Genomic DNA, 25548 nt, shown 5'->3' with positions numbered 1-25548 from the left:
ACCAGCCAGTGGCTCTTCTTCAAGAATTAATCTGGGCTGGTTATTGAATGTCCGCGGTTCGCGGCCGTGTTGTTTGTACTATTGAACCATCCCGATTCAGCAACGCGGGCTGTGCCTCAAGGTTGACGTACTACATTCGCACCGGATCTTACGTGGTGGTCGGGTCCCGGCACTCCCACTTGGCACCTGGAGCCCGACTGCTGGGGTAGTGACCACCACCCTATCATCATCGGCCTTCATTCGTCGCAGTCCCGCCGATTACGCCGCAAGTGTTCTGTGGTGAACTGGGACACCTTTCACTCCGTTCTCCAAGATACCTCTGTGGACTCGTCACCACTACTTGAGCGCATACAAAGCGCGCTCAATGAAGCTACAACCATCAGTTGGGTAGACGTCGATCGACCGGCACCGAATATCGGCCTCCTCAATTTGTGGGCTGCTCGAAGACAAGCTGAGCTGGCAGCATCCCGAGACCCGACTTCTGCACAAGCACGTACCAAGACTGAATTTCCTTACTGCTAAGGCCCGCAGATATGAACGCGACCTCTCGCGGTGGCACTGGCATACGTGGTGTGAGCGGTTTTCATCCAAGACATCGAATGCTTCTCTCTGGCGAACGTTCCGTGCCATGGAACACGGTTGCCACCGTCCAGACGCGGCAGCCACAGCCTCCTTCGCTGCTGGCTTGTCGCCGGATGATTTCGCCAGAGAAGCAGCCCGGAATTTTTTGCCTCAGTACGACGTGTTGCCTCAAACAGCCAATGGTGCTTCCTTGGCAGGCATTCCGGCACATATCGGCAAGTTACCATCGACAGCAGACTCCGAGGGGATTGCAAGCTCTTTCACCATGCCTGAGTTGCTTGCAGCGATAGATGGTACCAGTCGCAAGACAGCATCCGGCCCAGACTCTATTACTTACGAGGCTTACAAGAACCTGAGTTCCGCTGTGCTGCCTCAACTCCTCGACATCATTAACAAGGTATGGCTAGATGGCGTTGTCCCTACAGGCTGTAAATCGGCTATTGTGATCACGATTCCGAAACCAGGCAGGCCGCCGACCGGCCTTGGCAACTTCCGACCCATACAATCCCCCTTGAATATTACTTTTACGCAGCGCGTATTCCCAAGGCGGCGCACTTGCGTAATGATCGTGCCTTCGTATGCCATCACGAATTTCAGATTTTCGTCAGTTTGTCTACACCAATGGGTTTCCACTCATCGTCATTTGTGAGCACAACTTGTCGAAACCAATAAGACTGTCAGGATACGAGTTTATCATCTCATCAACAAACGGTGCATGCAGCAAAATCGTCGTTTTTGTTCGTCGTGAACTCACCTATGTTTTGCAACCAATTGCGCCCCACGACGACAATCAATATATATGCATCACAGTTAAAAAGAACAAACTCTTGTTTACTCTCATAGGCGTGTATATATCGCCTTCCAGCAATTTCGATACCAAAAGATTTGCGGATATCTTGAGTGTTTGTCCCGCCCCATGGGTCATCATAGGAGATTTCAATGCACACCATCCAGCATGGGGAAGTACAAGGACAAATGCAAGAGGACGAATATTAGCAAGTATCGCCCACAACTATGGCCTTACTCTCCTGAACGATGGTAGCCCCACCTTTCTTCGAGGCGTGACATACGGCAGCTGCCTCGACCTTGCTTTCGTCTCCAACTCTCTCGCCAGATGTGTGAAGTGGTTTCCAGACATTGAGACACATGGGAGTGACCACATTCCCACCTATCTGAACATCAAAGGCATGTCGTCTACATCAGGCTCACGGAATACCATTCGGACGATTCAATGGGCCAACTTCAAATCTGAGATGGAAGATGCCTGCCGCGAGGGCCTACCCTCTGGGTTAGAGCAAACGATTAAAATGACGATGCAAAACGCCACTCGCATGATGACGATCTCTTCCACGCGAAATGACTTCGACATAGAATTAGAGCGACTTCGAGCGCTTCGTCGCCGGGCGGAACGTCGATATCGACGTACAAAATCAATCCATGACCTTAGGGCAGCCAGGAGGATGCAAAAGAAGATTCAGCGTCGTATGGATAGATTAGCGTCGGAACGGTGGGCAACGTTTTGCCAGACACTCGACCCCCGCAAGCCACTGTCTCACATTTGGAAAACGGTGCAAGGTCTGCGTTGCCTTCCGGAACGGCGTTTTCCATTCAAGGCGCTAGCGCTTTTCCAAGGGCGGCAAGACATCGATGTCGCAGAAGACTTTTGTGCGCGGATCGCAGACCAAGCGGCTCGTCCAGATCCTCCAGCCCGTGCTGACGTCCCCCATTCCCGTGATTGCCGCATGGACCTTCCTTTTACAATGGAGGAGCTCGAAGCGGCACTAGCTCTCTGCAGGCGCTCATCATCTCCGGGTCCAGATGGTATATCATACCGGGCCTTGTGCTATCTCGGAGAGTCCGCTCGGATAGAATTGTTGAGCCTTTACAACTCCTCATGGCAGGAGGGAAATGTTCCTGACGAATGGAAAGTAAGCCGCCTGGTGCCACTCTTAAAGCAGGGCAAATCCCCATTAGAACTCAGCTCTTACCGCCCAATAGCACTGGCCAGCTGTGTCGGAAAGATAATGGAACGGATGATCCTTGGCCGCCTGGAATGGTACCTTGAATTTTACAAGATTTATCCGCTTTCCATGGCTGGTTTCCGACGTGACCGCTCTTCCATCGACAGTGTAGTTGATCTCGTTTCATATGTCCAGCACGAAAAGTCCCGTAAGCGTTTATCTGCAGCTTTATTCTTAGATGTGAAAGGGGCATACGATAACGTATTACATGAGGCCATTCTCGACGCTCTTGCGACGGTTGGCCTAGGTGGTCGAGTTTTTTTGTGGATTGCAAGTTACCTGTCTGCAAGATCATTCTATGTGTTAACTGACGATGGCCCAACTACGCGACGCTATACCAGCAGGGGCGTTCCTCAAGGCGGTGCTCTCAGCCCGACGCTATTCAACCTCGCTCTTGTTGGACTTGCTGAATGCTTGCCAACTACCATCAAGATTTCAACATACGCTGACGACATCTGTGTCTGGACTTCGGCAGTCACACGTCCTCAGATACGTGCGCGACTTCAAAGAGCGGCCACTTTGACAGCGAACTACTTGTGTAAACAGGGTCTCAGCATTTCACCTGAAAAATGCGCACTAGTCGCATTTACTCGGAAACCGATGACGCCTTATATCATCTCAATCAATGGGCGGACCATTTCCTATGTCCGAAACCACAGATTCCTTGGCGTCATTATTGACCGAGACCTCTGTTGGAGCCCACACGTGGCCTACATGAAACGGCGCCTGACAGCTACTTCCCAGTTGTTCAAATACTTGACAGGGAAGACGTGGGGGATGTCAGTAGACGCAATGCTTAAACTCTACAGAGCTCTCTTTCTCGGTTTTTTAAGATACAGTCTACCTGTACTGAACAACACCTGCAAGACAAATATTCGTGTTCTGCAGGCAGTACAAGCTCAAGCACTCAGAGTCTGCCTTGGTTTGCCCAGATGTACGTCAACAGAGGCGACTCTTGCGATTGCTCGGGACCATCCAATGCGAACTCACATTACGGTGGAAGCCCTGAGAACGCACATCAGACATTTTGCACGTGCCCCCTATCACCACCTTGCAGCACTACCTTCAGACAGGCACCAATCATCATTCTCTAAAACTATCAACAAGTACAACGACAAACTTCCCTCGGGCTTCACCGCTGCATCTAAACCATCGATACCCCCTTGGTGTCTTATCAGCCCCACAGTACATCTCAGTGTACCAGGAATCGGAAAAAAGTCTGAACTGTCGTCGCCTGTCCTCAAACAACTGTCTCTGCTTCTTCTGCACGAGAGGTACGCGGACAGTGAACACATTTATACTGATGGTTCCACAAACATCCAGTGTTCGTCCGGTGCTGTGGTTGTCCCAGCAAAAGCTATTACCATCAGCCTTAGGACTGACCACCCGACAACATCGACATCTGCTGAACTAGCTGCTCTTCGCGCTGCACTCCGTTTCGTCAGTCGGGAGCCACCTCGACAATGGTCCATCTTCAGCGACTCAAAGGCAGCCCTACAATCTGTACTATCAGCTCTGCGTCGCGGGCCATTCGAACAGCTCGTATTCGATATTAGATGCCTACTCCATACATTACAGGAGAAAGGACACCACGTGACGTTTCAGTGGCTGCCAAGTCACTGCGGCGTCACTGGAAACGAAGACGCCGATAATGCAGCTCGGGCAGCTCTTGAAGACGCACAAGAAGAGGCCATACCGCTTTCACGATCCGACGCAGCTAGCAGACTTCGAGTGCTTGCACAGGAGATGACGCTCTCTTCATGGTGCACACCAAACAGCCAGACCAACCAGAGCAACCGTCAATACCACCTGCCCTCTTTGATGCATCTCTATATGCCAACTGGACTCCGCCGAAGCGAGGCGACTCTGCTTTATCGCTTATGGTTAGGGGTGGCTTTCACGAAATCTTACTCATTCCGCATTGGAATGGCCGACAACGCTCTCTGCAATGCCTGTCTTTGCGAGGAGACGCTGCAACACATTCTGTGCGACTGTCCTGAATATAATGTTCAGCGACAGTCCCTGGCATCCGTTCTCGCGCACCTTGACACTAGACCATTGTCCCTCGACACGATTTTCACATGCCGCCGACAGAAGACATCGCAGGTGAAGGCGACGAAGGGACTACTTCAGTTTTTGAAAGAGACGGGATTGGACAAGCGGCTCTGACAGTGTTATCACGTACAATGCCAGATTGATAGACTCTACCGGACGATGTTTGTGTGCTGTACTATGTGCTCTCTCTCTCTCTCCCCTTCCCCATCTTTCATCGCACCCATCCCTCTCCCATGTGTAGGGTAGCAAGCCGGTTACGCTAAACTGGTTAACCTCCCTGCCTTTCCTTCTCTACTTTTTCCTTCCTTCCTTTTTTTTCCTTTTCCGACCCATTTCCCTAACGTCAACGTTGTGCAAGCTTGTTGAGAAAATGCTAGCCACGCGACTGTCGTGGTGGCTAGAGCACCACGGTTTCTATTACCCTGCTCAAATTGGCTTCCGTCCATCCATATGTAATGAAGATAGGTTGGCTGTCTTGGCATCCTCGGTTTTATCGTCAACTCGTAGCCACAGCGACCGTACTGTCCTCGCTATGGACGTCGAAAAGGCGTATGATAACATCAGTCATGCTGCCATCTTGGCTTCAATTGACATGCTGCATTTTCCCCCTAGAGTACGGAATTTTGTCAAATCTTTCCTTGAAGACCGACATATTGCAATTCGCTTCAGTGGTGACGCCATCGGCTCATTTGCCCCTCTTCGCGGCGTACCCCAGGGATCTGTATTGTCACCCACATTATTCAATATTGCTTTCATCCCGCTTGCATGGCGCTTACACGATGCACCCGACATAAAGTTCTTGTTGTACGCTGATGACATCACGGTATGGAGCACTCCTCACGACCTGCAGAATCAAGCCGCTGCCCTACAATCAGCTTTAGATATCACGGCGACTTACGCTTCTTCGGTCGGCCTTAGGCTTTCCGTCAGCAAATCTGCTTACACGTCAGTCGCCAATCGCTGGGGCCGGCGTAAACCCTCTGCAACACCCATTCGTCTTCATCTATCCGGAACCCCTCTTCAACAATGTTCAACTATAAAAATTCTGGGTCTGACGGTACACGAGTCGGGAACCGGAACTGCTTGGCTCTCCAGCGCTAAAAAGCAGGCAATTCAGACGTTGGGTCTCATTAGCGCATTGCCCCTAAAATGGGCGGCGCCCGCTCATATGTTGCGCGACAATTGGTGAAGGCGGTAGTGCAACCCCGCCTTGTTTATCAAGCCCAATTCCAGCATTTAACGAGGGCACAATGGGATCGCCTTGAGGCTGTTAATCGCGATGCAATGAGGGTCATCACTTGCCTTCCCCGCATCACCCCGATCGTGGCTCTCCAAGAAAATGCACAGCTCAACACACTAGATGAGCTGGTGCAGCAGCGACGTGATGCTTGCAGGCTTAAGGCCAGCCTTTCACACGCAACATGTGCTCTCAAGGTTTACGCTTTCTCGTACTCCCTTCCACCACCACCGCCAGTTCTCCCTCCCTGGAGTTTTGTACAGCTGAGTGATAACAAACCAACTGATATACGTCGCCCGACATCAACTCACGCGGCGGCGTCGCTTCGTGACCGAATTATAGCTCAAGATGCCCACCTGCCGCTTGGCTCCATCGTCCTTTACGTTGATGCAAGCATTCAGGACTGTGAAACAACCACTGCAATTTATTGCCCATGCGCACCTGCCCTTAACAAGACGACCCGGTTTCAAATCCAAGAGCCTCCTTCCTCCTTTTGTGCTGAGCTCCTTGCTGTCCAAGAAGCGTTGTGCTCTGTGGCCGCCTTTCCCATGGTCCCCACGTCCTGCATCGTCATCCGCACTGATGCCCTCCAGACGACGCGGCGGGTCAGTCGCAGCCCTGACGTATGCCAACAGATCCATCTTCTGGCGGCACGCATCCCGCAGCCAATATCTGTCGAGTGGATCCCACGCGACCTTCTAAGCTTTCAAAGCCGTGCGGATTCTACGACCCGTCTAGCGACCTCTCCATCGTCACTGCCTCAACTCTTTCACCTAGATGATGCCACCCTCCTTTTAACAAGGAGCACCTCCGGGGCCGCACACGTGCCCTCATACCTCCGTGTGCGGTAACCTCCCCCGCGGTCTTACCCATTGTTAAGAACGGCCCAGCTGAGGTGCAAGTGTTGCCAGCCAGTTTCGACGACGGCGGCGTCAAATTTCAAGGAACGACACCGTCACGCTCTAGCCTCGTCGCCGTTGTGACTGAATGAGTTCGACGAAGCAGGCTTTGTGCCGCAACACGACACCCCAAAGCGGGTCGGCCGCGAGCGGGGGAGTTGCCGCGGGAACGTCGTCGGGGGCCCCTTCCCAAGCGCCGACCAAGACGCAGGACAATGGCTACCTGGGCGCGCCGCGACGGTCAGCTCCGAATTCTACGAAATTCGTGTGATGTCGGTTTCGGACCGTGAACTTGTGTGTGTGTGGGCGTGTGTGTGTAAGCCGTCCCGGAGAGAGGCGGCGTGTTTACAATGACTGGACGAACGTTTCCGTCTCCTTGGAATCAAGGGGGGACCGAGTGTTTATGACCCGCTGTTTTGCGGATGCTCGACACACTTTCTTAAGCAGTCATGTTGGACTGAGACACTCTCTCAAGCAGTCGTGTTAGACTGACGTACTTTCTCTCGCAGTCATGCTAGACTGATGAACTGCATGTAAATACTGTAAATAAACCCATATTCCTCGTTCTCGATTAGAGGCAGTCCTTCCCTTCATCAACGTCCTCAGCGTGGATAAGTTGGACGACGGCATGGGCCAGCTACCTTCTAATTCATGCCGGACTCCAATCTTGACAACGGGTTACGAGCGAGGGGATTGAGCCCCCAATCATAACACCGTGCAGAGGAGGTTGCGCTTCGGAGGATCAGAGCCGGGGTTGCCCTCACTCCTGCCGCGACTAGGAAGTGGCCGCACTTTCGCCCGTTATATCCTCGCCCTGAGTGTCCACTCTCCAAGTCGCGAAATGCTGAAGTCGACATCCACCACCTGCTGTGGGTATGCCCTGCACTGAAACCGACGAGGCTCCGGCACCTCGCAGCAGCGGGACTCTCGCCGCATAATCTGAGCCATTACACTGCTTGGACGCAGGGACCGCATTATCGATCCCTCTTGGACTTCATTAGATCAGCAAATCTTTTTTCATTCATTTAATTATACTTATTCACCCCCATCCCATACTCCTGTATGCCCTGAGGCAATTGCCCTCGCATTAAAAAAATAAAAGTTGGGACACCCTGTATATATTTATGACCTCTGCATGCAAGTGACGATGTTTCCATCCCTAATAAATGTTGTCAATTATTAGAAGTATTTCCTTACTGAGTCGTTAGCTTTGCTTAATGGAAAGAGAAGCGATACTGAGACACATATCATTCACGTGCATTTCCCACGCCGTTGATAAAAGACTCTGCCGAAGGGTTACTAAAGTCTACAGGTATCTTTCAGGGCCAAAAAAGCACACAAGGCCTTTAATGCTAGGTGAACATAAAGCAACATATTCGTTCTCTAGGCATAAGCTATCCATACCTTTAGAAATAATTGTTCATTGGCTACCTCCTATTTAAAATATATGCTAAACTATGTCGTTTGTCTAGTAATACAGCTGACGTGACAGAAATGCGTTATCTGTCAAAGCTAGGAGTTCTTTAATGTGTCTAATTCCATTAAAAATTAAGATTACACGGAATACACGTGCGTGTGAGTTTGTTTGCGCGCGTGAAGAGAGAGAGAGAGAGAGAGAGAGAGATTCTTACGATTTCGGCTATAATTTAAAAGGGTAGACTGTCGTAAATCAGCTTTGACAAAAGTATGCAATTTCTTGCTTTTTCGTTTTCTTTTCCCAACAGCTACCGGTCCCTCATTTCGTTGGTGCTTAATTAAATTCCGAGGTAGTACGTGCCAAAACCACGATATGACTATGAGGCGCACCATAGTGTGGGGATTATGGATTAACTTTTCATCACCTGGGGTTCTGTAACACGCACCCGATGCCTGGTACACGGGCATTTTTGCATTCCGCCCCCATCGAAATGCGGCCGCCGCGTCCGGGATTTGATCCCGCGCTCTCGGGCTTATAGCCGCGCGAAGCCAAAGCCGCTATACGCCGCCATTGTCTTTCTTCCTTTCTTTCCTTTTATTATTTTTTTCTTTTTGCCTGTGCTCTATCGTAGTGGCGACTAAGGGAGATTCAAAACGACGACACGGAAGTGACAGATCTTCGACATACGCGGCCCACGACTGGAGTGTGTACTCGCAATCTCAGTTTTAGTTTAAGAAGCCGGAGCGGTGCCAGCAGCAGATACAACGTGTACTGTGAGACAAAACAAAGCAGATACGGATAGGAACTGTCACATCACGCCATGTAATTAATATAGGGCAACCAAATATATATATATATATATATATATATTCACGTTTATTTCCCAACGTGCGCCCTATACGTGTAGTGTCGCTACGTCAGCTGTGCCAGCAGAGTGCACGTCACAGTATATCTGGAGAAAGGGAAAAAAAAGATATCGCGGTCAAGTGAGCCGAGGGGACGAACGCGGGCGCCTGCACGTGGTGAAGGGTTTCTCTCTTGGAGAGCAGTATACGCGCCGGTCGTGGTGCAGTCTGCTGCTTCTGCAACGCGTTTATCTTCCTCTGAAGCTATATCGCGCCACTGTGCCACAGATCGCACTCGAAAGACTCGAAGAAAAAAAATCTTCCCCTCCGAGCGTACAACGAAGATAAGAATGTGTCCAAGACACGCGTTCAGGTCAGGACAAGCGCGATAGGCGATTCTGGAATGAGCGCTTTGGGGGAGCTGGCGTTTTCAAACAGCGCACTCGGCCGTAAGTTGCGGCGTTGAAGTATACGCAAAAGTGCCTCGTTCGCGGCGGGCCACCACGGTCTTTAACTCTTGTCTCAAACGGGAACTTTCTATCGTCGTCGAAGTCAATCTGCAGTGGACTATGCGAGCGTGATCGAAGAACTAGGCGTAGATATGTGCATAGAAAGAACAAAGACAAGCGTGCTTGAATATTATACGTGTGCCAGCTCTTCAAACTAATAGAGAAAGAATGCAAGTAACACATGTATATACCGTACAGGCGTTGATGTGCGAAATGAAACCTCGTTGTGTGCTTTTGGCGAGGTTCACTTGGCGTTAAGACGCTATCAAAATTGTGTATAAATAAGCGAATCCTTATGACGCTGTCCAGTGTATTGGACAGTGGCCTTATTTTCTAAATAAAGCAAGCATTCTCTCTGTTGAAAACAGAGCAAAGTAAGCCCGATTAATGTTTCTGCATTATAACTGATACAGAACCAAATAAAGAATGACAAAACTACGTACATTTACCTCACAGATAAAAGGCCTAGGCGCCACAAGCCTCCCATGACACATACTCAATATACGTGTGACACCAACTGCCTAAAATACTCATACTTCCGGACAGCATTCAGAGATTGGAACAGCCTTGTATACACAAATACCACATCAGTTCACTTGTCTGATTTGCGATCGTCGCGGTATGCACCGTACTAACACGGTACTCTGTTTTCAGCTGCTGCGCACTGCTGTTGCAGCTCACCCATCGGGTAGATGGGAGAAATTTAGTCCGACCTGTGTCTTCTTTTTTTTTTTACGCGAAAGCATCGAATGGCCCATTGAGCGATAAAGCCGGCATCTGCAGCAGCGAAACGGCACCTGAATTCCCCCTAGCTGCGACGCCACGTCACAGGCGCACCTCGACGGAGCAGAGCGGGGGAAAAGCACCTGCTGCATCTCTATAGCGCGCCAGCTGTTGCGTGAGGGGAGAGGGCGTTGCCGCGACGCCACGTCACCTTCTCGCTCAATCTCGGAAGGCGGCGCGCGGTCCGTACCATTCTCTCTCTCACACACTCCCCCTTCCCCCCGCTAGGCTTAGCGGCTGCTGGCATTGATGGCAGCTGCTGCTTTCTCGGTCTATCGTCGCGCAGGGCGTCGATGGCATGCGGCGTTGGCACCGCGGGCTGCTGCTGCTGCTTGCTGGCTTGGGCAGCGTGTACCGCTACGGTACATTACTCGCAGCGCACAACTCTAAAGACCGCGCAGCGGCGTTCAATTGGACATTTATACGTTCGCATTCACCAAGGACAAAAAGTGCTTAGGTGTCCTCGGATTCTTGTAGCAAGCAACAACTCGCCCAAAAAGAAAAGAAAAAAAAACAAGTTAGTTTGCAGTAAACACGCGCAACAGCTCGTCATGAATTTCGACATTGTCTACTCGGTTCTGCTTAACCCTTTGTCTGTACAGAAAAAAAAAAGAAGAAAGAAAGGTTCTCGTATTATAAAGGACCCAAAGACATAGCGTATATATCAAGTTTCGGGCACATTTTGCTGCTTCAAAGCCACGTAAATACGAGAAAATACTTTGAAATCCGTCAAGTCACACTGACGTGCCGCCGCTGAGGTTTCGGCACGAGATTCAAAGAAGGGACGCTCAGCCTCAACTTCTTTTTTTTTTTTACTGTTACTCAACCTTAGTGCGGCAAATCAATAAAAATATAGTTTAGTGAGAGTATACCAGTCTACGCTTACGTTTAGCGTTGTGCTTTAGTGCCTCTTTAACAAAGTGGAACCTCGTCAAAATGATTGTGCGCACTTCAGCAAGCAAATGGGTCACGTTCTTTGTCAACATAGTTTCATAAATGCCGCTATGCAGCTCTAATTCATGACCAATGTATGTAATTTACGCCAGTCCTCCTTACAGAAGCTTGCACTACGCGGCGCATATCAAGTGAACGCTAATCAAATGAAACATCCTTTGGGGTGCGGAGTTAAATAACGGAAGTGTACGCACGATTGGCGATGACTATTTACGGAGCACAAGATAAGTTCCGAATAGTGCAAATATATTTGAAGCGACAGCTTTCTATGGCTTTCACCCGCCGTGGTTGCTTATATATAGTGGCTACGACGTCGCGGTGCTATGCACGAGATCGCAGGATCAAATCCCGGCTGCAGCGGCGGCACTTCGAAGGAGACGAAATGCAATAAACGCCTGTTTACCGTGCATTAGGTGCAAGTTAAACAAATCATCGGGCGGTCAAAATTAATTCGGAGTCACCCCCCCCCCCCACCCGCCTACGGCGTGCTTCATAATAGGATCGTGGTTTTGGCACGTAAAACAACAATTTTATTAATTTTGTACGGCAATTCCTCCCCCGTTCCCCTCCTCAGCATCCTGGTCCACAGACAGCCTACATATCTCCTGTCTCGACTTAGGTCAATCAATACATTAACTAGTCAATACGCCCCCACGTTTGCCTACATTGAAATCTGCGAGATGATGAGTACATGCTGTTACACTTAGATCCTTCAACGAGCGCCACATTCCATGTGCGTCTGGTGACACGTAGTTCCTTTGGTTTAGTATTGTCACTGTCATGGTGCACCGGTACGATCACATTTCAGTTGCTTATCGTTTCCAAGCTACTTGACTGACCGCCGGGACACGTCAAAATGTGAACGGCCTTTTATGTGTATAGTAAGGTAAACAATCATTTGCTTTACCAAACGAAGTGCACAAAACAATTATATTATATTTTGTGTAGAAGTTAACAAATATTCGATATTCTTTTCGACACTCGAAGGTACGCATTTTTACGAATATTCGTATTAGAGTGAGAAATTTCGTTATTCGAACATCCCCACAAATAAATAACAAGAAAAACCCCGGGTGGCCGCCGCATATTTTTCTCTGCGCCTGATTGATGTGGCCTGTAAGTTACACATCGACAATATGCTGCGAAAATGCGCAAACATTGCTATATGTGCAGTTTATGTAACGTCAAAGGCATCTAGTTGCGTTGCTGATTCAGTCATCTCCCCTTCAGTCGCGAATTGTGATACATTGCGGATAACTGTGCCAATGTTACGTTATCTTATTCAAAGTTGCCGGAGACTCCGTTGAAAGAAAATCAAGGCGGTAGATGGGACGATGCTCCGTGCACTCTCTAGTGAATCATCATAATTACAGAGCAACTCAATATCAACTCATTGCGCAGGAAGTCATTTTGTACTTTTATCGTAAGAAAGAACTGAATAACCCGCCGTGGTTGCTCAATGGCTATGGTGTTGGCCTGCTGAGCACGAGGTCGCGGGATCGAATCCCGGCCACGGCGGCCGCATTTCGATGGGGGCGAAATGCGAAAACACCCGTGTGCTTAGATTTAGGTGCACGTTAAAGAACCCCAGGTGGTCAAAATTTCCGGAGTCCTCCACTACGGCGTGCCTCATAATCAGAAAGTGGTTTTGGCACGTAAAACCCCAAATATTATTATTAAAGAACTGAATAGCCAAAGCGGAAATTCAGGCTAGTTGATTGTTATAATGACCATCTAATAAATAACAGCGCGCAAAAACGAAGGTCGTACAGAGACACACGCAGATCTCTGTATGCCTGTTTTATGCTCGTCCTTCGATTTACGCGCCGTGATTGGATGAACCGAATCACCGGCTCGCGCACAGCACCTATGCGTAAGCTAATATCGGCTACAAGTCATTTCTCACCATTGTTGCCCGAACGCGGCACCTTGATCATACTGTCAAATGTTAACATGTTGCAGTGCTCGGGGCATTGAAATGAAACGAAACCACATTTGATCACGTAGCGGGTTCGATTTACCCGACAGCTCGATGCCTGTGCCTTTTCTTTGCGCGCACGGGACAGAACTGGCGGGGGAAAAAAAAGAAGCAAGAAGTCGCGTACGCAACATCGTACACCCTGATCGAAACAGAGGTCATTTTCGTGAGCGCCAGTCGGGTGAGGGACGAATCGAGTTCCCAGGCGCCGCCACTCGCTAATACATCGTTATGCGGCGCAACCTGATACTTTTCGCCGTTACGATAGGGGCCCGCAAGTAGTTGCGTCCCTGCGTCGGGAACAATACGCTTAATGTTATCATTCATTAATTTGTTTACTCGCTTACCCATAAATTCAAGTACAGTGCGCCTTATAGGGGAAGGCATAAAGTAGACTGTATGCATACAAACGCAAGGGGGGAAAGATGGCAAACTCCAAGGTAAACGCTATTCTGATTATACTTCAACAAGACGGAAATAAATCGTTATGTAAGAAAATTATTATTGTTATCACTAAGGCCTTTCTAAGCCGGAAGTCAATTCTGCTGTCCCGCGATGCGAGAGACACTCATAGGAATGAAGGAACGTTTCAGCATGACAAGCCGGTTATCATGTTTTTTTCTTTTTCTTTCTTTTGGCCAGTATTATACGCAGACGCTTAGAAGTGAAGCGACACTTTCGACGCTGCATGGCTGCACGTGCGTTTGCCCATGGAGGGGTACTACACATGGGCAAACACGCACCGTTTTTCACGAACTACGACAACACACAACTCGGCACCAAAATCAAATTCGAAGTGAAACGTTTAATTTCTTGTGGCATAGGGAACCAACGATGTTCAGGAGATGCTAAGGCTGTTTCAGAGTGAAACTAAAGAAAGAAAAAAAAAAGAACATGCTGATTCGTCTCGTCGGCATGCCTCGAAATCTTGAGCGATACGGGGGCGCGCGTCTGTATCAACACTTGCTTCAGCTCGACGAGTCTAACCGCCAAGCCCAAACGATGGCCATGCGAGGCCCGCATGCGTTCCTACGTGCGAGCACGCCGGCGGCCTCGTCAGGTGAGACGTTGTACGCGCCTGCCTGAGATAAGCGACCAATCTGACTGCTCGGAATCTCAGCATCTCCGCTCGCTAGGCTGTGCGTTACGGCGCTGCTGTTGGCACGCGAAGATGCAGCTCTCAATACACGCGGGGACACGACAGCGTCAATGCGCTGCGCATACCAGGAGGGAGACAGACGAGAACCAGCTAGGCACACGTTCCGCGAGACCAGCACGGGGCGCGTTTCCGCGCTAGAACTGAGCCGCGGTGTGGCACGCACGAGGCGCAGATGCGTCAAAGACGCGCGCCGGCGCAGCTATCGTGGCGCACGCCGCAACAGCTGTTGGCCTCGAGCGGATGAAAAAGGAGAAAAAGGATGCCCGGGAGGAGCACGAGCCTCTCTCCTCGCCGCTCCGCAGTCAGCCGCATCCCACCTCCGCTGCATCCCAGGTGGAGAGGGGGAAAGCGGCACGCACCTTGGCAGCCGACTTCGGCGCGTGCATCCCACTCGGAACGAGCTCGCGCGCGCGGTGCATCGGAAACCCCCGAAAGCGCCGTCGTTTTCGATACTCACTTTCCGATGAACTCGTGCATCTCGTAGACGTCGTCGAAGACCACATCTTCATCGGCCATGCTTGTCGGCGATGAGCTTGTCGAGCACCACACGGTATCGGTGGCCGAAGCGGTAGCGCAAGAACCACTGGCGGACGAGAGTGACGTCGGGGTCGCCGCCACTCGGCTGAGGAGATCCACGGCAGCGGCCGTCGGAGCGCGCGCGCTGCTCTTGTTTATGGGATCGCACCACGCACACTTGACACCGGCGCGCGCGCACACCCCTTCTCCGTCTGCTTGCAGACGATCCACGCGGCACAAACACACACACACACGGCACGAAAGCGGGGAGAGAGAGCGCCGATAGATAACGAGGAGAGCGGAAGGAAAGCGCTAACTAGAGAGAGAGAGAGGGGGTACAACAGCAAGCGGGGCGGCGCGCGCGCACGCACACACACACGCGCGCGCACGCGGCAGCGGTAGTAGGGGGCGAGCCTGTGCAGCTAAGCACTTCTCCACTGGTCGGTCGCTAGGTCAGTAGGAGCTCGGCTCGGCGGCGGCTAGGCCTAGCAACGCCGGCGCATCATTCACTGACATATCTCGCTGTCTCTTCCCGCGCGCAGGATACGGTTCTCTCGCCTCCGACCGACGACGCTCACGGGCGAGTGCCGAGAAGATGCGATGCCGCCTAGGCGCGGTCCATGGTTCGACCGGAGAGCGACGTGTTGTGGCGGCGGCGACCAAGTGGCCTCGATCGGTGCCAGACTAGCTCGGGGGAGCCCGTGACATCAGCAGCGGCGGCCGGAGAAAGCGAGCGCACGACGCCGCTGCGGCCTTCGCCGTCGCTACCGCCTCTGCCGATACGCAACGAGCTCGCCGGAGCGCTGGGGATTTCTCAGCGCAGCCGCGGAGACCGCGGGCGAGACGGCGAACGAACGGCACAGCGCGCAGCGGCGGAGGCACGGGGAAAGGGTGCGCCAAGAAAAAAAAAAAAACTTACTAAAGCAAGGAATATCCGAAACTATAGAGAAAAAAAATTGCGACGCGCGCGCATGCGCGCCGCTTTTTGCCATGCCCACTAGATGGCGCGAGACACAAGTGCGCCCTGCGCTGCGGCCCAAAGTCGAAACACCATTGAGTTGCAGCAGACACCTGTAGCACCTACCTTGGATACTTTGCCACTGCTGGTTTCTGCTGTGTTCTATTCCTTCTTTTTTTTTTTTTATTCAGAGCTTACGCCGCATTGCCTGAAGGCACTAAAGCAGAAAGGTTGCAGCATTCACATCAACAAATCTTCATTTTTACACTTGTACTTGCACTTGAGACAATTTGTTCCACTGTTTAATCGTTCTAACAAAAAAAAAAAAATCTTGTGAATAGGTCAGTCCTGGCATGCCATTCCCTTATTTTGAAAACATGGCCAGTTCTATATGAACTGTAATGAGATTCTTTAAAGTATTTTTCTTTGTTAATTCTTGTTTTATTATTAAATATCTGAAGAAAAAAAGAACTTCAACCGCAAGTTTTGTCGATGTGAGGAAACAGTTCCCACTCAAGTTCATTTTTCATCTGAGTGCAGCTCTCCCCCCTCTTGTACAGTCCCAAGACGAACCTAGCTACCCGATTTTGAATTTTCTCCAGTTCATCAATCAGTGTAATACCCCTGTCAAGCGGGCAAGTGCACGTATGGAAAGTGCACTCAGTTGTTAATTTAATTATTTATTACGCACTATATTGTTGAAAATGACTAGCTTACAAAGTCACAAAGCCATTTGAAGCCAAGAAGACAAAGTTTAGGCAAATCCATGTAATTCCCATAGTTCCCATGCTGGTACAACCGTTCTTGTTACAGCTCCAATAGACACTAGCACCAGAGTTCCCTCTAGTAATTATTGTAAGAAACTCTATTACGCCACCATCTTGTTCTGGATTGGCTATGCATTCACCTTGGCCGGCCTTGACTTGCAACATTCTTATGATAAAAATATTTTCGTTTTTTCTCGAGTAAATATAGATTAACATTGTTTTTTATTTATAATACAACCAAAGCAATCGCTTCTTAGAAGGTTATTTATCTTATGCTACGTCTTCAAAAACATGACTTTAGTCTGTCGCCATTTTTTTTTTTTAGTGCGAGTGCGCTCTGTTTTCCCGTTTAGCACCACGTAGCCCAAAGTGTCACTCAAGGTCCCGAAGTGCACTCCCTGTAAGTGCACTTAACTTGCCCACTCGACAGAGGTATAACTTGCAAAGATTCCGATACGGCACAGGTAGTCTAGTATAGGCCGAACTCCTTGGTTGTCAATTTCATTTTTTTATTTTTACCAAATCACAGAGGATGTGGGCAACCCTCAGAGCCAATCAGAAGGAGCAATATAATGTCATTACATTACACCAAAATGGCCAGGAAAGGTCGAAAATTTGCATGTGCCGATGCATAAGAACTGTTCCCATGGCAGTCCTGCATGCTGTACTGAGACCGGATAGGCTATTTCACAAACCAATATATTTTAAAACGTTCCTCTACTTAACAGTTCACTTGGCTTCGAGATAAATTAATGACAACGCCGCCTCATGACTTAAGTGGTCACAGCACTTCGATGGCAGACCACGCCAATACCAGAGCAAAAAATTTCTAACCAAGCGTTCTTTGTTGGCATCTACGTAGACCAATGGACTTGAGAGAATGCGTGCTTCTCAAGCAACTAGTTGGGGCAAGAATTGCCAAAAAGCATTATCGAAGCACAGTTGCGTCAGTCAAGGGGTGGCAATTTGCTACAACCAATGGGGTCAAGGAAGAGCTTGAATATGGGGGTAAGTCTCAATCTCTGCAGTTTGCTTCAAAACTGCAGTCATGTGTTAGCTATTGGATTATTACTAGCTACTTGGATCCAAAGCGCTGGAGTTCACTGCACTATTGCTTCACAAGATGTGAATAAACATACAGAAAAAAGAAGCACTCCAATAAACAGCAGAATATACCGTTGATTAATGTCGGCAAGCATGCCAGAATTTAGTGTCCTACCACTCATTTACATTGCCGGGACCATCAAGCAACCAATCACGACAAAACATAACTTTATGTGACAAGTTATCTTGGAGACAAAGATGATGCTACTTGTGTTGGACTGCAGCTATTTATTCTTAATTTACAACAAAAAGGCATTTCAAACTGCTAGTGTGAGAAAGTACTGTGGATCACCCACACAAACATTACGCTGCAGTGATAGGTGAAAAACAGATTGCTGCAAATTGTGCATGCTCCACCAGCTCTAACTGGTCAACAGCTATGGAATTCCATTTGCAAACAATAGGCAGTGAGTTCAGTTCCCAATTGTAGATCATTCTGATAGGGAGTCAGAATGCAGGAATGTCGTCGAGCTTACATTTTAGCGGGCACTGAAGGAACCCAGGTGATGAAACTTAATTCAGCAGCCTCGCCTGGCTTCACAGACTACATGCGGCTTAGGAGCAGTAATATGCAACACTTCAAGCACTAAAAGCCATGATGACCAAGTAAGAATGAAAAAGCTTGTCCACTCTCTGTCGCTAATTTATAGGCAACTGAATAGGAGGATTAGCAGCACAAAATGGACACGTTCCTCATCATTTTTCAAGATGTGCAGCCAGCTGTCATTCCTGATTTGCTGCCGATGTAGACCACACGGATTGTAGGAAAAGCTACAGGTAACATCAGGCAACCGGGAATCGGACTGAAAAGTCTTACCAATTGTCTGCCACTAATTCCCCTCAGCATGGAAGCATCATGTAGGGATTAGCAAAACTAAATCGACACGTCCTTTGTCTTTGCCAAAGACATGCAGCTAGCTGTCATTCCTGATTTGCTTACATGACTAGTAGCTTTCGCTGTGTTGTGCAGAGCCAGTGAACTCGAGCATAGTTTCCCCGTGCTGCAGAAAAACTAAAGGATGAAGGAATACAACATCGCCAAGAATAAAAAATAATGAACGTCTTTATTATGAATATGAAAATTACAGATAATGTACACAATTTTGGTGAACAATTGATGCAACATCACAGTTGTGTAAACACGTGCTCACTGAGATCAGTAATTGAACACAGTAACAATTAACGAGTCCTGAAACAATTACAAACAAATTTTGAAGAGTTGTAAAAAACTTCCAAAACCATACGAGTAAAGCAACACAAAATAATGCACCATTTACCTGAGTATATCCTCCAAAAAGAAAAAGAAAGGAACCAAGCAGCTTCAGTAAAGCTTTAGAAAAATTTAAGAACACTACCATATTTACTCAATTCTAACGCACACATTTTTCCAGAAATTTTTTTTTACCAAATTATATGGATGTTAGGTCTGAGCATGAAACTAAACCTGCAATAGTGACGAGCTATTATCATTGGCATCATATTTTTTTACTCCAATTCACATGTCACTGCAGCTGTATTAGCTGCGGTAGATTCGTGCCTACTTTACAAGTTCATTAGGCTATTCGAGACGCTATAGTTAGGCTGCAATGGTCTGCAAAAGGAAGATTTGATGCTCTGGGCAGTTTATAGTGATAAGACGGCCTCTGACAGTGATTATGAGTGGTGCCTGACCTACTGTGTCTCAGATACAATAAATTTTGTTTTTAGAAGAGAGAAAATCATAATTACTGCATTCCATTTCTTACCATCAGAAGCCGGTAAGTGAACAAACAAGTGCATTACATTTTTCATTTCTGGGAGTGATGATTGAGTGCATGTCACAATTGAGCAAATACAGTATTTACCCATGCAAAATATGACAATGGTTGGTGCCAGACGTGTGAAATGTGCGTTCCTCAGTCCATTTCGATTTCTCGGCCAGTCATTGAATAAGCACTAAAGCAACAAAGTGCCACTGGCACAAACTGAAACGTGACCATGTCAATATGAGCAAGAATTTATGACTGTTATCACATACTTGAATGCGTGTGACAGTGGCATTGTTCGGCCTGAAATTTGGAGTCGCAAGGCTACAGCAAGTTTAGGCACAGGCTTAGAGACAAGTTCCTGTTTCTCACTTGGCTGATCATGCAAAAGGAGTGTTCTCATCGCTTTCTCCCATTTGTGTCTGAATTATTTGCCAGCACCATATGCTCATCCAAAACTTAAAAAAAAAAAAAGAGGCTACCGTGAAGAACATGCATTAAGGATGCTCACAAACTTAGTCTATGAAACCAACAAACACATAAATGAGCAAGCCCAGGTAGCTATGCCTATTTAATAGTTTCATTTGGTTTGTTTCCATGTGAATGTGAACACTGCAGGGTAGTTCACTATGAAAAATACTTCTGTATACCGTATAGACTCGTGTAAGGGCAGCACCCATGTAAGGGTCGCACCTACAACTTCGCAAGCCAAAATAAAAAACAAAAGGTTTTCATCGGAGAAGCAATCACGTTTGGTGCCCTGATGGTGCGTGCATGCATCGGCAACTTCTCGCACGCTGCGCACTTCCGCATGCTGCTACTAGATGGTGAGAGTTGTGCGTTGACCTCTGATGTAGTGGCACATTTGGGGATCTGGGGTGCCCACTAGTCATTGGCTGCACCGGCACCATTTTGACCAAAAGATTGTCCCATGTAAGGCCCACACCTCGTCAAAATTGTGAAAAAGAAAGTGTGTCCCTTACATGAGTCTACATGGTAGCATACAGATACTTGCTAAATCGATTCATTCAGCAAGGTCGTGAGACTAATCAACCTTATATTATATTTCACAATGTATTGTGAAAAAAACCTTTTTTTTTATAACATCGTCTCCCAATCAAGCATTTACACCTACTTCAAAGCAAGGATAAACAGTACAAGGGGAGAAGCCACCAAAACGTACACATTCTTGTTTTTCAGAGGATGTACATGATTCATGCATTAAATGGCTGAGTGCCTTTGCTGCAGTACAAAATACAATATATATACATTCGGAGAACTTTTGAAAGGATTTGGGACATGGCAGCTTCAGAAGGCTGAATTTGTGAATAAAAATTACGACACCAGACTGAAATATCTTTACCACACCGAGATAACTTTCTCCAAAGCTCCATCACCCTGAACAAGTGCAAACATATATTAAGGACATCATAAGAGATGGTAAAAATACTTAGTCCTATTGCCGGACGTACAAATGCAAAAGCTGCAAAATGAAGTCTAATAAATTGTTAATAATGTTAAAAAAATTTTAAAAATAAAACCTGTTTGTGCTAACAACATCTGCAGTTAAGCCCAATTTCAAGTGTAAAAAAAGCCGTACCTCGATATAACGAACATGGATGTAATGAATTATCGGATATATTAAAGTAAACCTAAAATGCTTCTTGCGAATGTCAGAATGTAATGAATACATGCTTATAACGAATATTGAATATAACACAGGTATTTTCGTATTGAATGCGGCTTCAATTATGACGAGGCTTGACTGCATAAGTTCTGCTTAAATTAAATGTGGTTAAATTCTGTGCATGGCTAATTCTTTCTTCTGGATTGTCAAACAATACTGCAATGGTTGATCCCGTCTTATTGGCACGGTATCGAAGTCTTGGATAGGCTTTCATCGCGGATTCTTCGTCTTAATGGTGCAAGATATGCGATAACAGTGGGTGGCCTTAGGTACATAGTGAGACTGCACGCAACTTGGCATGTAATTACAAATTCACTGTGCTGCACACGGTCTGCCTTTTCTTGTGTGGAAGAGGTCTGCCAATGCTCAAGGCCAAAAGGCTGTCCGCACTGCCCAGGATGGGCACCTATCTACAAGGAGTCTCTGCACACCAAGGGCATTACACTCCCTGACATTCTTGACACGAATATTTTGTGGTTTCTTGCGAGATGTTTCTTTGACAATGGCCAGGAACTATTCAAACGAGAAAAGTGTTTTGAGCAAGCCAGAGTGCATAACTAATCGTAGGGATGATGAATGACAATGCAGTGACCTCGCAGCCATTACATGAAATTTGATACAGTGCATACTCAGAGATGGTCAACGCACTGAAACGCTGCAAAATGGACATCAGTGCATTTTTAACTGCAGAGCAAAAAACGAATACTATACAGTGATAGAAAAAAAAACACTGCAACAACGCGACACTTGATATCACCCATCCTCCGCTTTCTTTTACACTGCAGTTCAAAAGGCACTTCAACCAAATAAACCAAGTCACAACGCTGTTGCATCACTGTAAAACTGGCAAGGCAGCAGCCTAGAGCAAACATTTCAAAGTGTTTTCCACAAGAAGGTCAGTACGTATCTCAATACTCTTTGCCGTGGCTTCTGAAGTTGATCTAAATCATTGTAGTGCCATGCTTTCTACAGGCACCTTTACAAAGCACTTCAGGATTGTTGCATGTGAGGCAAAGGGAAAGACTTGCAGGTCATGAGTAGAGGTATTTCCAAGAGGGAACTTCTTCCTGCTGGCGTGGCATAGTAGGAACGTACGGACACAACAAGACCCGTGCTTGCAACATGCTGGCAAGCTCTGTGCATGCAGGCAACTCCGTGTGGGCAAGCTCTGTGCATAAATGACTGAAGTAGACTTCAAGATCCTATTACTCTGCCAAAGTGAAGGCCATCAAGCTGCTACAATGCTGTCGTGTTCCACGTCCCTAATTGATGCTTGATTTCGAAATATAAGGACAAAACTTCTGCTATTCCACATTTCTCCAAGCAAAGCACGAATTGCTGCTTGCAACACAGATATCCCATGTGCTTGCCTGGGACCCAACGACAATGGCAGCAATGGCACCAACCAAAATGGACCACGACACAGCATGTAGTTTCTGTGCAGACTGGCAGACAAAAGATTCATGACCAGCACTAACTTCTCACAAACGTAGCTCATGACACGTCAGACTTGGACATAACACCTCATTCCAACTGCTTTTCTCTAAGCTGTACAAAAAATTGAATGCTTCAACTACTTGAATTTCGATGGGTGCTGATGGCACATGTATTGCCAATAGTATCACGTTACGGTCTTAACAAGACGCAGGTCGAGCCACAGTACCAGTAGGGACACATGGTTTAACCGAGATATGCAGAACTGTCATTGTAATGTGCAGCTGCCTTCTATTTATCGGCTGGGACAATGGCATTGGCAGTGACACAGTCATAAGCAGCGACTTCTGCATGCTTTCTGCTAAGAAAAGTCATTCAACACAATAGTGTTTGTACCAGACCTTGTTTGAATGCGCACTTGTAAAATGCCACCACTAGCTATAGCTGACATACTGTGTGGACATCCTGCAAGGCCAACACTTATGTGCTGTCATGTCAATTGTATGGTAACAGTAATTGGTACACAGGCACAAGTTCCAAAGCTGTTTGATATGGTAGGTGACAAACCAAGCACGCACTTAAGCATGCTCCGTAACCCTAGGCAACTGAGAATGGCACAGCCCCATTCCCAACAGCTTCAGCGGGCAATGGTCATAGCCATTGCTGCTCTCCAACCAGGATTACAATTTTGAGTGCGACAGCACATTGTGGGCCACTTGCACAGTGTGTCAGCCACAACTGTGTCAAGTTATTAAATCAAGGAAAAAAAAAAAAAGACGCCAATTTTTTGCTGGACAGAATTCATGGCAGTGCAGGAAATGAGAAATCGGTTGATAATTTCCACTTGAAGCTTCATTAACTCGATTTTATTAATTAGCTTTTCAATTAACAATCTTAGTGGGTATGCAACAATGGTTAGTAAATAATGGAATTGAAGCCAGTCAGCGCTCGAGGCATATCTGTCTAGTGGGGATCCTGAGACCAGCACCAATTTTGAGATATATCAGTTCCTAAAATCCAGTATGATATACACCAGTTTTCTACACACTTTTGTCCCACATAATTTAAAGGAGGCATTACGGAAAAATGATAACTGGAACACCAATGCACATCACCGCAACCCTGGGGATGAATAGTATCTCTGAACTGGTGCTATTTTCGAGACTCTTGCAAGTGCACATACCTTGAGCACTGACTGGGAGCACTCACTGACTATTCCAGAGGCATGAAATGCATGCATAAAAAAATTCATTGGCAGAACCTGCATGATGAAACAGATTATAGAAATTTATCATTTCTTCCCTGTACCTGTCGCTACTATATATTCTGTCAAACAAAAGATTAACATTTTGTCTTAAGTCCTATTTTTAATTTCAAGGGCCTCTCACCAGGTCTGGCCATTTAGAGCTGACAAGTGCAGCGCATATAATGCATGCTAACGACCGTGTCTGCAAAGTATTACACCGCTATACCCTGCAAAAAGAGCTGAAATTTCAAACAAACGCTGTGTGCCTTTCTCTTCGAGGGTGCCATGCTCCCAGCCGGAGAGTCAATGTCAATCACACAAGTGCGGCTACGTAAACTGCAGGGCTGTGACGTCCCTCACAATGACATGTGACTTTAAGAGTTATTCAAGGCAACATCAGGTATTTGTTTGATCTGTTGCTTCAATAGACCACCTAAGGTTTAGAAAAACAATAAATCCTACAAACTGAATCTCTCCATGCCGTAGCAAGAGGGACGTGCTTCTGGTTTGGTCTGTTTGTTCCCCTGTTGTGCAGTCACACATGCAGGAAACAAAACTATCTGCTATTTTCTTCTGGGTTCCATTTGTGAACATGCTCTTTGATCCGCTTGCGCCTGCCTCAGTGCTCGTGATTGTGGCAATGATTTATACCACTAATCAGGTTTTTCTCAAGCGCAACGCATAAAATCATGCACTGTGTGAAACGAGACAAATGCAACAGCTCGCATGTGAGACCATCACTAAAAGTGCGCCATTCAGCGAAAGCAAGAGAGAGAGAGAAAGGAAGGTGGGGCCAGTGATGTATCCGTTATGCAATCCTCCAGCTCCGGTGTGGGAGAATGCAGAAAAGGAATTTCACTTGCGGAGGCTAGACGGGGGCAAGTGCAGAGAGTGCCTATGATGGCGGTGACACTAACATCCTGAAATCATGGGTTTGCGGCACTTCAAATATTTCCATCTCTGCTATTAATTAACTAATTTGAAAAATTATTGCGGTATAACGCCTTTTAGAGGGCACGTAACGACCTCCAGTGCATAACCAAAATTTGCTATGTGGACTGGTGAGGGGCTCTTTAAGCTCCAGGTCTAGTTGAATGTCATTTGCTCCTGCTCTATTCTATATCTGATAACTTGAGACAGTAGCTGCTGAAACCCTTGCGTAGCAGCAGCACAATGCGTGCCATACCTGCCACATTACCTTGAGCATTTCTGGGTAGCTCTTTAAGGCAGTGCAACTGGCGACTGGGGTGTTGTACCCTCTGCCTCCGATGGCCATCACTGGGACTCAAAGCTAGGCCAGCAGCCCTCAACTTCAGCCCAGAGGTGGTCACACTGTCATTCCTCATCGGCACCGGGAACCTTCCACGAAGACTTGCGGCCAGCCTCGTACATCTCCTTCAGGGACTCAGTGACCCGCCCTTCCCCCTCGAGCTGCTGGTACTTGCGGTACAGTCGCAACGCTGTTTTGGCATCCTCAATGGAGTCGTGCATCTTGGACTGGATCTTCAGCCCTGAGAAGCGAGTGATTGATGTGCAAGATTTAAAGAGAAATCAAAGAGCAACCCTCAATCAGTTTCAAATGGAAAATGTTCATTTCAGAATTCTAGTTTCATTCTTTTGGAGGAAAATGGTTGCTTGCTAGTGGCGAGAAT

The 25548-nt window shown here is 47.7% G+C and overlaps 2 protein-coding genes and 1 long non-coding RNA gene across 8 annotated transcripts in view; 1 reads left to right on the top strand and 2 right to left on the bottom strand.

Annotated features, from left to right (window-relative positions):
- CASK (peripheral plasma membrane protein CASK) overlaps nt 1-15500 on the bottom strand; it is an 842400-nt gene extending 826900 nt beyond the window's left edge. For all 4 annotated transcript variants that reach the window (XM_075682288.1, XM_075682290.1, XM_075682289.1 and 1 more), the window contains exon 1: nt 14897-15500. In XM_075682288.1, the coding sequence (XP_075538403.1) occupies nt 14897-14955 (59 nt within the window). In that variant the 5' untranslated portion in view covers nt 14956-15500. The remainder of the gene's footprint in view (nt 1-14896) is intronic.
- LOC142572872 (uncharacterized) lies at nt 15339-19974 on the top strand. The gene is made up of 2 exons (XR_012826151.1): nt 15339-15407; nt 15498-19974. It is a non-coding gene; the product is annotated as an uncharacterized LOC142572872 (long non-coding RNA).
- The window catches only part of PAN2 (PAN2-PAN3 deadenylation complex catalytic subunit PAN2), an 87052-nt gene continuing 80333 nt past the window's right edge, over nt 18830-25548 (bottom strand). For all 3 annotated transcript variants that reach the window (XM_075682285.1, XM_075682286.1, XM_075682287.1), the window contains one exon: nt 18830-25407. In XM_075682285.1, the coding sequence (XP_075538400.1) occupies nt 25232-25407 (176 nt within the window). In that variant the 3' untranslated portion in view covers nt 18830-25231. The remainder of the gene's footprint in view (nt 25408-25548) is intronic.

The sequence above is a fragment of the Dermacentor variabilis genome, chromosome 2, assembly GCF_050947875.1.
Source record: "Dermacentor variabilis isolate Ectoservices chromosome 2, ASM5094787v1, whole genome shotgun sequence".
Lineage (NCBI taxonomy): Eukaryota > Metazoa > Arthropoda > Arachnida > Ixodida > Ixodidae > Dermacentor > Dermacentor variabilis.
The sequence above is the reverse complement of the archived record's forward strand: the minus strand, read 5'-3'. Positions and strand labels throughout refer to the sequence as shown.